The 12,808-nt window shown below is 56.2% G+C and overlaps 1 protein-coding gene across 1 annotated transcript in view; it reads right to left on the bottom strand.

Moving 5' to 3' along the window:
* Window positions 1–12,026, bottom strand: part of Slc24a4 (solute carrier family 24 member 4) — a 76,202-nt gene extending 64,176 nt beyond the window's left edge. Inside the window, exon 1 of the mRNA XM_047539411.1 lies at window positions 11,930–12,026. Within this exon, the coding sequence (XP_047395367.1) occupies window positions 11,930–12,026 (97 nt within the window). The remainder of the gene's footprint in view (window positions 1–11,929) is intronic.
* Between the last annotated feature and the right edge of the window lie 782 nt (window positions 12,027–12,808).

Genomic DNA, 12,808 nt, shown 5'->3' with positions numbered 1-12,808 from the left:
TTTACAACTGGATGGAGCTCCCCATTCTATGTGCCCCAGTTGTTCTCCACACTGGAGGGGAGCGGGCTCATCACTGTCCCTGGGCAGTGGCTTCTAAGTGGGTCTGGTCATCTGCATTTCTCTCCTGGCTCTGATGCCAAAGATCCTGTCCTGTACCGCCAAGGACCCCTTGACCTCCACTTTATAGGGAGACACCAACGTCCAGAGAGGTCAGATGCTGTGCTCAGCACCACAGGTAGTTACCACAGGTCTGTGGCACCTGACAGGACAGTGGGATTCTGGCCCATTCTCTGCAGCAGCCAGCCCAGAATGGCCAGGCCTGGTCAGTGACAGACAGGCTCCCTCCCTTCCAACTCTAGGCCAGTTGGATCTTGAATGTCCCCAAAAGGTGCATGTGTTTAAAGCATGGTTCCGAGGGTGGCAGTACTGAGAAGTGGTGGGGTCTTTCAGAGGTGGGTCCCAGTGGGAGGTCCTCAGGTCCTCAGGGGCATATCCCTGGAGGGGATTGTGGGGCCCCAGTCCCTGGCCACGAGATGAGAGCTTTGCTTCTCCACAAGCTCCTGCCGTGGTATCCTGTCCTGGCACTGGGTCAAACATGGGGCCTATCGGTTGTGGGTTGGAATCTCTGAACTATGAGCCAATAAAATACCTGCTCTCTTTATAAGCTGATTAGCTCAGGTATTTTTTAAAGTGACAGAAAGTTAACTAACATACCAACCAGAAAAGATACATAGTCTCCCTGTAAGGAACTGAATAGTGTCTCCCCGAATTCAAGTCTACCAGGAATTTTGGAATGTGAGCTGATTTGTAAATCAGTTGGATTCGTTTGCTATGGTTCCCACGACCAGACCCTGCAGGCGGGTGCTGTGACCAGTACTACCAAACTCTCAGGTCCGGCGAGGGGCAAAGGGGGATTGGAAAATAAATATCCACAGACACAGATCTTGAAGATTAAGGTGGGATCCGGTGGAGCTCTGCTCTCTGATGGAGATGCAGATCTAAGGAGTTAGGCCAGCAATCTTTATTTATACATGTCTCATTATCAGTTTAAAGACTATGCAACCATTATTCTTCATATTCAGGAAAGTTACAGAAACTTGGACATCTATGTAGCTTTTCCACAATTGCAAAGTGCAACGTTAGCTTTGTGCAGCTCTCAGGAAAGTCCATTGTTTAAAGTTACTGTAAGGCGGGCAGGAACAGGAGAAGCACAGCTGGTGACACATCATGGTTGTCTAGCATAAGAATTCCTTCCTTCCCGGGTGCCTGAGGTCAAGGTCAGAGCTGGCAGGACTCTCGCACAGAGCCTCCTCATGCAGGGCATTGCCACAGCAGCTGAGCATCCTGTGCCCTTGCACGGAAACATTCCCAGGCACCAGGCCTGCCACAGCCATGAGATCATCAGAGACGCCCAATCTCAGTCCCTGCTCTCCCATCCTCTGTCACTGCTCTCCATAGATGGGGTGTCTCGAACTACAGCTGTTTTCTCACAGTGCCGGAGGCTGCAGGTCTAAGGTCAAGGTGCTGCCAGGGCTGGCTCCTAGTGAGGTCCCCTTCCTGGCCTGGGGGTGGCACCTTCTCAGGCATCCCCACTTGGCCTCTTCTCTGAGTGCTCCTGGGGTCTCTTCCTCTTCTTATGAGGGCACCAGTCCTGCCCCCACCTTATGACTTCATTCCACCTGAACTATGTCCCTGGACGTTCCATCACCTTGGGGACTAGCGCTTTAACACTAAACCTGGGGGACACAACCCAGTCTACAGCAGATATAGCTAGCTAAGTCAGAGTGAGGCCACAGAGGAGTAGGTGGGCCCCAACTGCAAGGACTGGTGAGGTGGCCTCAGAAGGAGAGGAGAGAATGCAGAGACACAGACCAAGGCCACGGGATGACAGAGGCCGAGACTGGAGTGATGGTTGCATAAACCAAAGGACACCGAGCCACCAGAAGCTGGGAGAGAGCGGGGTCAGGTCCTCCTCAGAGCCTGGAGGAACAGACCTGCCGTACCAACACCCATCTCCAACTCGGAGCCTCCTCAGCGGGGAAAGAATCAGTTATGCTATTTCAAGCCACCTAGTTGGTGGGCCTTTGCTGTGACTGGCCTAGGGAACACATTCACCACCAAGGACACAAAAGGCTCCCTTCTAGTTCACCCGCCCCCAGCTCCCCATCAGATCTCACCTGAAGCCTCCTTTCCCTCCGTCAGTTAACTTTTCATCTCTGTGACTAAAATAACCAACAAGAACAACTTAGAAGAGGAAATATGTATTTTGGTTCAGTTTCAAAGGTTCAGTCATGGTCGGTTGACTCCATAGTTCTGGGCCCAAGGTGAGACCAAGTATCATGGCGGATGGGCATGATGGGGGAAGCTGCTCTCTCCATGGCAGCTGGGAAGCAGAGAGAGCGGAAGGGGCTGCAGGAAGACAAACCTCCTCCAGGCACGCCCCACCCAGTTAGCCCATTCAAACTCGTTATCATCGGGTTAGTCCATTCAAACTAGGTTGGACTGATCAGGTTACCGTTCTCATAATCTAACCATTCACCTCTGAACACTTCTGCATCGACACAGGAGCTTTGGGGTCACTTCATATCAAACCATGACACCCACCAGAAGCTTCCCTGCTGCCTCACCTGCCATGAATGCCTGCCAAGTATAGGTGATGGTAGCCGACCCTGTTGACCCTGATTAGCCACCTAGATTTGTCTTCCTTAGGATGGCCTCTGTTTATTTCCACAATGCACAACGCTCTTCAGTTCATCAGCTTTGCCCACGCACTGGGTTACGTGCCCTCAGACGGCTACAGTGACCATTTGCTCATCCCTGCATTGTTCCCACCTTTGCCACAGGACATCAGATAGAATGCAATGTGCTCATATCCAAAGGGAACTGGGAACCAACCGAGGTTCCCGCCCACTGTGCAGCAGCCCCGAACCCATGGGCAACACAGCACTGTTGTTTATCGAGAGGACCAGGATTATTAAGGAAAACCTCACTATTTGCAAAACAGGTACAATGTGTTTTTAGCATGAGAGAATGTTCTGTGTATAATAAATAGCACACACACACACACACACACACACAAACACACACACGGGCTTAGCAAATGCCAAATGCCCAAAGAACTTACTATAGTTTGGATCTTAAGTGTCCCCCAAAGGTTTGGGTAAAGAACACTCAGTCCCCAGGGTGGCACTATTGGGAGGGAATGGAGCCTTAAAAGGTGGGACCTAGCGGGGGATCTTTTGAGCATTGGGGGCGTGCCCTTGAAGGGGACTGGAGGACCCCAGTCTCTTCCTCTCTCCTCTTCCTAGGTGAGCAGTTCCGCCCTGTCACCTCTTCCCTCCATCTTGGGCTGCCTTGCCACAGGCCCCAAAGCATCAGGCCAATTTATCATGACCTGGAATCTCCAAAATGGGGAACCAAAATAAACCTTTTATCCTTGTCCGTTACTTATCTCAGGTATTTCATTATAGAAAACTGAGGAGCCAGTACTTTTCACATAGAACTTCATTTAATCCTCACAACCAGCCTTGGCCACGCTCTCACCAGCTCCTTTCACAGATGGGAAAACTAGGGCACAGAAAGGTCAAGTAAGTTGCCCCAGGTCACACAACCAGTCAGAGGCAGAGCCACAACTCAAATCTGGGTGATCCAGTCCTCAGGGGCCTCTGGCTGTTGTCAAGGGCCAAAAACTTCAGCTGGACAATTTGACACAACCATTCTTCATGTCTGTTCTAAGGTCATCCCACACGCGGGATGCTGGCTACCTCTAGCTGGGACCTCGGAAGCCACTCCGTCGCCGGGCCAAGGATCACAGTGGTGATCCCTCCCTTGACTCTTTCCACACAGATTCCACAGGGCCCAGCACCGTTCCTGATTCTGGGGACTCTCGTGCAGGTGGCGACAGCCCCTGCTCTCCTGGCGTGTTAGACAGATGCCACCCAGAGGGCCACCTGAGACCCTGGGCGTGGAAAGAACGTCAGCACAGGCGCAGAGTCGCAGCGCAAAGTCCACCTGCGGATTGTCTGCTGCTGGGAACAGAGACGCAAATGCCAGGGACAGGAAGGAAGTGGGGCCGCCCGTGCCAGGGGTGACGGGCCTCCCGCTGCACCCGCCACTGTGCAGGGGGCTCCCCTGTTCCCGTGGGGACACATGTGAGTCCATCTATGATTCGCCCAAGACTGAGCCTGACAGTAATGTGCGGAAGAAACAGAGCCGAGGGACGCGCCCAGCACCGTCCAGATGACCCAGGACGCGGGGGCTGGGGAGGGACCTGGTGGGAAAGGCCCAGGAACGTCCGGGGGTGACGGGAAGGTTCCAGATCTTGATCCAGGGGGTAGCTACGGGGTGGTGGTCATTCGCCTAAACTCACACCGTACACTTAAAAACCAGTGCTTCACTGACACAGCTACTGTCTCATGGCTCAGAAAAAAGGGTGCGTCCCCCTGACCACAGAGGGCTCGCCCCCAGCCTCGTCCTACCTGGTGAGGATGCATGAGCATCGGGCACCTGATTCGTGCACGTCCAAGTGGAGTGCGTCCGCCATCACTGTGACCCCCTGGTAAAGACGGACGGGCCTGGACCTGGTCCTCTGCTGCCGAGCTCGGTACCGGGGCTGGGGCAGCTGTGGCAGCCTGGAAGCAGTGGTGCCTGGCACGGGCCTCGCTCAGGTCACTCACGTCATCAGGCAGTCTTGCCCCCCCCCCCACAACGGGACTGCAGGACCACCTGAGCCGTCTGGCCAGGGGGAACCTGGTCTCCTGGGGGGTCGGGCCCCATGTGGTGCAGGGTCCTATGTGTCCTGGCAAAGCTGGCCACAAGAGCTCATCGGGCCACGTGTTCATTCCTGTGATCCCGCAGAAATGGCTATTTGTGGTCTGACCAGGACATTGGCTGGCTGTCTGTGAAAGTCCCAGGCGTGGACTTGGGGGCACTCATGAGAACCAGCGGTTTCTTCCCGGCACGTAGGTCCAGACCTGGTGCCTAAGGAGCACTTGGGTCCAGGCTGCAACAAAAGCCTCCTGGGATGGTTGTCACACAGCGCACGCACGGAAACCCCTGAAGCCTGGTCCACCCCAGGCGTGGCCGTCTGAAAGCTGAGGCGCTGGCAGGGGCTCCTCTGAGGCTCACAGAGAAACTGCTCCCGCCTCTTCTAGCCTCAGGTGACAGCGGGCTGTCCTGGCCTTTCCTGGCTGGCAGACACGTCACTCTACGGTCACCTCTGCCCTTCTCTTTTCTATGTCTCCATGTGGCTTTCTCGTAAGGACGCCAGTCCTCAGGGGTAAGGCTACCCTCATGCAGTGTGACCTCGTGGTGACGAGTTACATCTGCGAAGACCCCATCTCCAGTAAGGCGGCGTTCACAGGTACCGGGAGGTAGAGCTTCACGTCTCTGGAGAAGCAGCTCCACCTAGAACCACGCTGAGTCTTGTTGGCGGGACTAAACCCTTCGTCACAGAACACGGGCACAGAAACACCTGCGTCCATGAGCTCCTACGACCAATGGGGCCAAGGTCCTGACGCGCACCTGCTGCCCACTCTAATCAAGAGCATCCCCTCCAATCTCAGAGTGTGGACAATACACTTCATGGTCACTGACTCATTAGGAGTACAATGACCTGGATACAAGTTAATACCGATCATCTCAGAGTGGTGACCCAGAGACGCTGGGTCCTTCCCTGCCCTGGGCAGCCTCAAGTGCAAGAAGGCAGGAGGGCACGGGGAAGGCCTGGTGCTGAGCCGGGGCTGGGCTGGGAGGGGCCTGCCTGCAGAGGCCGGCAGTCCAGGCTCCCCACTGCCAGGACAGGGGCTGGAGGCACCCCTCCCTCCCACAGGCGCTGACCCGAGGCCAGGGCCGGCTGTGGGCCAGAGTGATGGGAGCTTCGCGTGCCCTCTGGGCTCGGCTGGAGGGGGGCTCCCAGTTACGCAATCAGACGGGAACCTAGAAGGTGCCGGGCAGGCGTTTTATAGATGAGCTTAACGTCTCCAGCGGGTTGAGCTGAGGTCCCTGAGACTGCTCATGATAGCGCGGGTGTGAAGTCACCTCCACGCCAGTTAGTTGAAGGCCCACAGCGTCAAAACTGGGGTTTCTGGGAGAAGGGATTCTGCTCAGGACTGCAGGGTCAGCTCCTGCCTGCCCTGCAGATTCGGGCTTGTCCTCCCACGACTGTGTAAATTAACTCCTTATGTATGAACAATTATGCAAATGATCTAGTCCAGCATGTAATTTATCTCTATCCCTATCTTCTAGAATTTCATAAAACATGTTAAAATGGCTATTAAAAATCAGAACTGGGAAAAATAAATCTCACTATGGATACATACATGCACACACACAGTGGTAAGGTTTGGATGAGTGTCACCCAAAGGTCCACGTGTCAAAGGGTTGGTCCCCAGGGTAGTAGTATTTGCAGTGCTGCAGACCTTGAAGGGTTGGTGCCTAGAGGGAGCTCCTTAGGTAACTGGAGGCAGGCCCTGGGAGGGGACTGTGGGACCCCAGTCTCTTCCTCTTTTTCTCCCTCTCTGGCTTCCTGGCTCATGCGGTGAGTGGTTTGGTCTGCCAAGAGCTCCCACTGCGATGCCCCAGCCTTGCCAAAGACCCAAAACAACAGGGCCACTTTTTGAACTGGCACCTCCAAAACTGTAAGCCATAAGTGAGACTTTCCTCTTTATAAATTAATAACCTCAGATATTTTGTTATAGTGACAGAAAGCTGACACACACACATATGTATTCTATGGATTTATGGCTTTATATATCCACAAAGAGACATAGGGTGAATGTGCGTGTGCCTCCCACTGATTGTTTCTCTGGAACCCTGAGTGTTACACCCAGGTGTGGAAAGTCGGAGCTGGGATGCGAAGAATGAGAAGCCACAACTTCCTAGACAAGGCAGAACCAGGAAGCCAGCTGGCACTGGGACAAGCACCTTAGGGAGGGACCTGGCAGGCCACCATCACCTCCTGCAGGCCACCTCTATGGATCAGGGCCACCCTCCCTCGGCGCTCAGCTCTTACCCTGCCTCCCCACTTCCATCCTGGCCCCGTTGCTTGGCTGTCTCTTTCCTGAGCCCTGATCCGCCTCCTCCCACACCTGAGCCTTGCTTCTCCCCCGAGCAGCCTGGAGGCAAGAGGTCTCCAGCCAGGATTCAGCACAAAGAGGAGTGGAGTTTGCTCGTTACTTTTGGGAGGACCCACTGAGATCTTTCTGGAAAGGATGGAAGAGCTTCTCTCCTTGCAGAATGGCCGGTGCAGAGCAGGTGGATCACCAGTTGAGCAAATACACCAACCCTGTAAATATTTACAGTTCTAATGAGACCATCCGGGCACCAGGGCCCAGGAATGGGATCAAGCAAGACAATAGGTAGAAAGGAAGGACCGGCAGGCTCCAGGCTCGATGCTCCCTCAGCAGGTGCTTAACAACGTGGGTGTGATGTGGACATGTGACCCCCTTTTTTCTAAAATCCCAGAACAAGAGAGAGCCTAATTCCTTCTAGGTCCTTGGCTCTGATGACATTTCCGGTGAAAAGTCGCTGGCACCTGAATCTCGTCCTCGCGTCTCCTCCCTGAGCTGGTGGGAAACACTGGCGCTCCTGGCTTTCCACAGGCGCGCTGGGGCCGGAGGAGAGTCCTGACCTCTAAGCCGGATGCATCGCCATCATGGAATGAAGCACGAGAAGAACCATTCGCTCGCTGACCTCTCCAGGGGCCTTTCCCTCCCCGGATGTCTTTTGGGGTCCATCATCTCAGTTCGGGATGCAGGCACTCTTCCCACCGAGTCTCCCTCGACTCCCGAGCTCATTCTGGGCCACAGGAGAGAAGGCACGGATGTCAGACCTCCCAGATGATCACTCAGCACTGCCGAAGCCGGCTGCACTCTTGGGCCAGAACGTGCACTATACCCTGCTCTGTGTCCAGTCTGGGCTGGCAGGGGACCTCCTTCCAGTAGGACTGGCCTCCAGCTCCAGCAGGAGGAAGCAAAACCACCCGTCTGGGGAATGACCAGAGGGAGAAATGAATCACAGGAAGATTGATGGGTAGCTCTGCTCCAGCCCTTCCTCGGGAGGGGCCCGAGCACCACCAAGACGCAGAGGTACGTGACCAGGAAGTGGCCTTCCCCACCTGCCACCAGGATGCAAGTCACTCCTCCAACACGCATGCACGCCCCCAGGGAAGAGTCACGCGTGAAGATGATGAAGACCTTATGTCCAGAGGATCAGGACAAGAACCCCAGGACCTCCACCCAGGAAGGGTGTTCTCTGACCTCATTCTGCATCCGGGGCTGTGCTACGGACCTTCCACTGCCCGCCCGAGACGGGAAAAGGACGGGGTGAGAACTCACTCTTAAACCCGGGGAAAGCAGGTGCTGGTACTGCCAAGCGCATGCTCATCTTTCTAGGTATGTTCTCTTTAGTATTTTATAAGCATATGAGTCAGAGAAAGAAACAGGTCTTTTACCAGAGAACAGCACGGGAAGCAGCCACGTGGGGAGATGGTTCCCAGCCAGAAGCGACAGTGCGTCCTGCCTCAGTTGCAGCACCTGGAGACTTTCTTGGATGTCTCAACTGGGGAGGGTGAGTAGGGACACTGCTAAAAATCCTACGAAGCACAGGAGCACCTCTGTGACAAAGAATTATCCAGCCCCACAGGCCAATAGAGGTCAGGGGCAGAAACCCTGGTCTAGGGAATAAAGCAGATTTAAATGATGGCTGCTGTCCTTGCCAATGAACACCGATGCCTGCCTCACTCTGCCCCCTTGTGCAGACCTGCACTCACTCTCTCAGTCTGCCTGTTGTCAAAGTGCACACTCCCATTCCTCAAAGGACTCTCCATCCTACACGGGGAGGCTGGGAACAGCAAGGACACTCCCTGATCCCCACTGTGTCCCTCTGCCCCGTCTTCTTAGAGTCTCATTACGTCAGCTGCGATCTGTGGCATGTCTCCCGCCTGCAGAGATGAACTGCTGTGACAATGTGGAGTGGCGTGGGCCCTGTGCCCCTCCTTGGTGCAGCTCTCTACTCCACCAGCTGCAGCCCTTCAACGCGTGTCCCCACGAACCGCCTGCACATCTGTCCTGGGGACTGCGGGCTCCCAGCCCCGGCTTCGACTTTCCTTCCCTCTCACCGCACGATGGAGTGTGCGCTCAGGGCTGAGAGAGAGGAGGGGTAGCCAGCAAGGTCGGCCACCTGCTGGGGGCGGACAGACGCGGGTGCCTGGAGCAGGCCCGGTGCCGCGGGGGAGGTTCACCCAGAGCTTGGGTGGGAGGCAGAACAGGGAGGCGTCCACTCCACTTGGCAAAGGTGACTCAGGAAGAGCTGGGCTCCCAAGGATTCCGGGGAGGCCCAGGAACTGGGAGACTTGCCAGGCAAAGGAGTCAACTGGTGCTGGGTGGGACGGTGGGGGGCAGGGAGTCTGCAAGGGGAAGGAGCCAGGAGGGACCCAGACAGCAGAGCCTCCAGGGACAGGATCAGGGCTCTGCCACCTCCAAGGACACCAGCAAGCTCTCGACCTCTGAGCCCCGGAACTTGGAGGCTTGGATATTTCACACCAGTGGTTGGCAAAGTTTCTCCTGGAAAGGGCCAAACAGCAAATACTGGGGCGTTGGAGGCCACTGGGCCTCTGCCGGACTCAGCTCTGTTCTGGTGTGAGAGCAGCCATCGCCCGCGATCCACAGGTGACCCGTGAGCGCAGCTGGGGCCCAGGAAGCCTCATTCACGTTCACCGAAGTCTGACTTCTAGGCTCTTTTATGGGCCACAAATGGCATTCTTTAAAAACTTTCTCCAACCACTTAAAAATAGACACTGTTTTTAGCCAGAGGGTCACAGAAGGGGCTGTGCTGACCCTTCACGGCAGCACTGGGGGGAGGGGACGGAGAGCTCTGGAGAAGCTGCTGGGTCGCCTGGGTGCGTGCAGACAGTGTCCGGCCCCAGTGGCCCAGGTCAGTCTGTCCTGAGAGCGCCCAGGGCACACGAGTCACACTCGGTGCTGGGGCTGTGGACCGCTGGCAGCTTCCATTCTTGACTGCTCAGCGTCCGAAAACCCCGGTTCTCTGGAGTATTCAGCTCAAAGGTGAGTTTACAGGCCTGACCTTTGCAGACAGACACAGGTCCCTTTCTGCTACTCTTGAAAGTGGCCCCTCGCAGGTCTGTACTTTCCAGGACCCCTTTATGGAGAGACTGACTGGGAAGGAAACCAGCCAGGAAGAGAGCGGGGCCAATCCTGATGCCGCCACTGACACCTGGATCCAGCCCCACCTAAAGCCAGATCGGACTTCTCAGTTCAGGAAGGAACCAATCACCTCTCCTCCCCTGCTCATGCCTTTCCAGGCTAGGTTTTTGTCACTTGCTACCCACGTTCCTAACCTGTCTAGCTGCTGTTAGGATAGGCCCTGGCTGGGCAGTGGGGTGGGCAGGCAGAGGCTTTGATCTCTGAAGTGTGCGTGACCCAGTGTCTGTCTTAGAGAATTACTTGATGGGCAGCTTAAAGTTTTTGCATCTGCCTTGTTTGTCCCTAGAAGGTGACCCTATACACAGGAGAGGTTCTGTAATTACTGGTATAAGAATAAAGACAAAACGAAGCAAAACAAAAGAAAAAGAATAAAGGCACCAAATCCCAGGAACCCACACCTGGGCTCTGGGAAACTCTGAAGAAACATGGGCTTCCTGTGTCCTCGCCAGCCAAGCGCGTTGTGAGACGGGGCCGGGGCCCAGGGTCGTGTGCGTCTCCTGCAACAACCAGAACGGCTCCGCTGGGAGAGGTGCCGAGTTGAGTCCCAGGCCCCTCTCAGGGCCCTGGCTCAGCCGCTGGGGGGAAGGCTGGGTCCAGAGGTGGCTCTCCCCGAGGGCAGAGCTCAGGGTCTGTGCAGAGGGGCTGATCTCCAGGTGCAAGCCTAGCAGTGCAGAGACGCTCGCCTGCGGGAAATTTCTGAGTTCTTAACTGAATTCCCAACCTGGCTGGCCTCTGGATCCTTCTGTCTTCTCAGTTGTGACCCCAACCCTGACCTTCACTCAGGGGTGCTGAGGCGAGGCTGGCCATCCTGCAGTTCAAATCCGGGCTCCAAGCTGATCAGCGTGGCCTGGGGCCGGGCCCTTCGCAGGGCTGTGCCTCTGGCCATCTGTAACACCACCTGTCCTGGTCCTCAGGTCCACCCAGAGGACGGTGAGGAGGAGGCCAGCGCTGGCAGGTGCCGTCTACTGTGGATCAAGCACACGGGAGAGTCCTGACCTCACAGGGGCCTCGTGGAACTCACTGCTGCTGCCAAGTCAGGGGAGGGGCTGCCCCAAGACAGGGCACTCGGGGCTGGTGACCGCTCATCTCCTGACCCGGGTGCCGGTGACACAGGTGTGTTGAGCTCATGAACGCCTGTCAAGGGTGCTTTCCTGTAAGAACGTACTGTAGAAAGTTCTAACGGCAAAGTTTCTCTGGACCGTCAAGACAGACTGGGCAGCATGGCTCCCTGGAAGGACGTCCCCTGTGACCGGGTGACTGGCGCCTTCCACCCTCGCTGGGCTCTGCTCCGGGCAGCTCCTGGGTCCCCCATCTGGCCTCTCCCCTTTGCCTCCCCTTCCCACCTGGAGTTGCTGGTGCCGGCTTGCTGGACACAGCACCTCAATGACGGTGCTCCCATTGGGCAGCCTGCGGAGCCCCGACCTGTGCCCACCTGTCATCCTGCAGGCCTGGCCTGGCTCCTCCTCCTGCATCCTCCTTCCTCCCAGAAAGCTCCTGCCCCAAGGATGCGTGCAGCACCAACAGCGGAGATTTGAACCCCCAGACCCGAGACGCAAAGCCGCCTGTCACAAAGTGGGGGTGAGCGTATCTCCCCACTCCGCGCACTGCTCCCAGTGGAAAGGAGGGGAAGGTCAAGCAGGCTCCGCTCCGGCAGAGACGGAAGGAACTGACCCTCGAAAAGTACCACCCTTCATCCTAATTGCTACCTGAAGGCGCGATCTCGTCATCTCCATTTTGCAGCTGAGAAAACTGAGGTTCAGAGAGGGTGCGTGCCTTGCCTGGGGCACCCAGCCCGCTAGCCATAGAGCCCGACTCATCCACAAGCCAGGGGGGCCCCGGCTCCAGCCCACGGGCCCACTCCTCATTGTGCCGAGGCAGGCGGCCCAATGACGGGGACCAAAGGGGAAAGAACCCACCTGCTGGCCACCAGGGAGACCTGGCGTCTCCTGCACTCTTGGCTCTTCTGGGCCAATCAGGAAGATAATGGGGTCGGCTGCTTCCTTAACGAAGGAACCCAGAAGACGGCACTGACCACAACGAGTGAGGAACAGATCCGAGTCCCGGGCCGGTCAAGTCACTTCCTTCTTCGCTTTTGTACCAACTCATCCCGTGTGGACATGAAGCTGTGCACACTGGGCCCCTGTGTCCCCATCCCTGCGGCTGGATCCCACGGCTGGAGACCCCTGCTGGATGGCTCCCCCCAGCCCTCAGAGACGCAGGGTCAGGCGCCTACAGAATCATTTCTACTCCACGGCTGAGATTTGCCACTTGGCTACCAGTACCAACAGCACCGGTGGCCTGTCCTCAGAGGGACCTGTCCTTCCTCTGGAAGGGATCTGACTTCCAGTTAGAGAATCTACGTGGCCTGCCCGGCAGAACAGACATGCCAGCCCTGAAGTATTGCAGAAATTCCTGCAATAGCTGAGTTAAAGGCACAGAGAAGTTGGGTGGCTTGTCCAGTCACACAGCAAGTGGTAAAGCTGGGGTCTGTACCCAGTCAGCACTTGGTCACTAGAGTACGGCCTGCCTTCTCAGGGAGACGGACATGCACAGGACCCATAGCACCAAGGACAGTGATGTTGTTC

This window comes from Sciurus carolinensis, chromosome 2 (assembly GCF_902686445.1).
Source record: "Sciurus carolinensis chromosome 2, mSciCar1.2, whole genome shotgun sequence".
NCBI lineage: Eukaryota > Metazoa > Chordata > Mammalia > Rodentia > Sciuridae > Sciurus > Sciurus carolinensis.
This window is presented reverse-complemented; position numbering and strand designations above follow the sequence as displayed.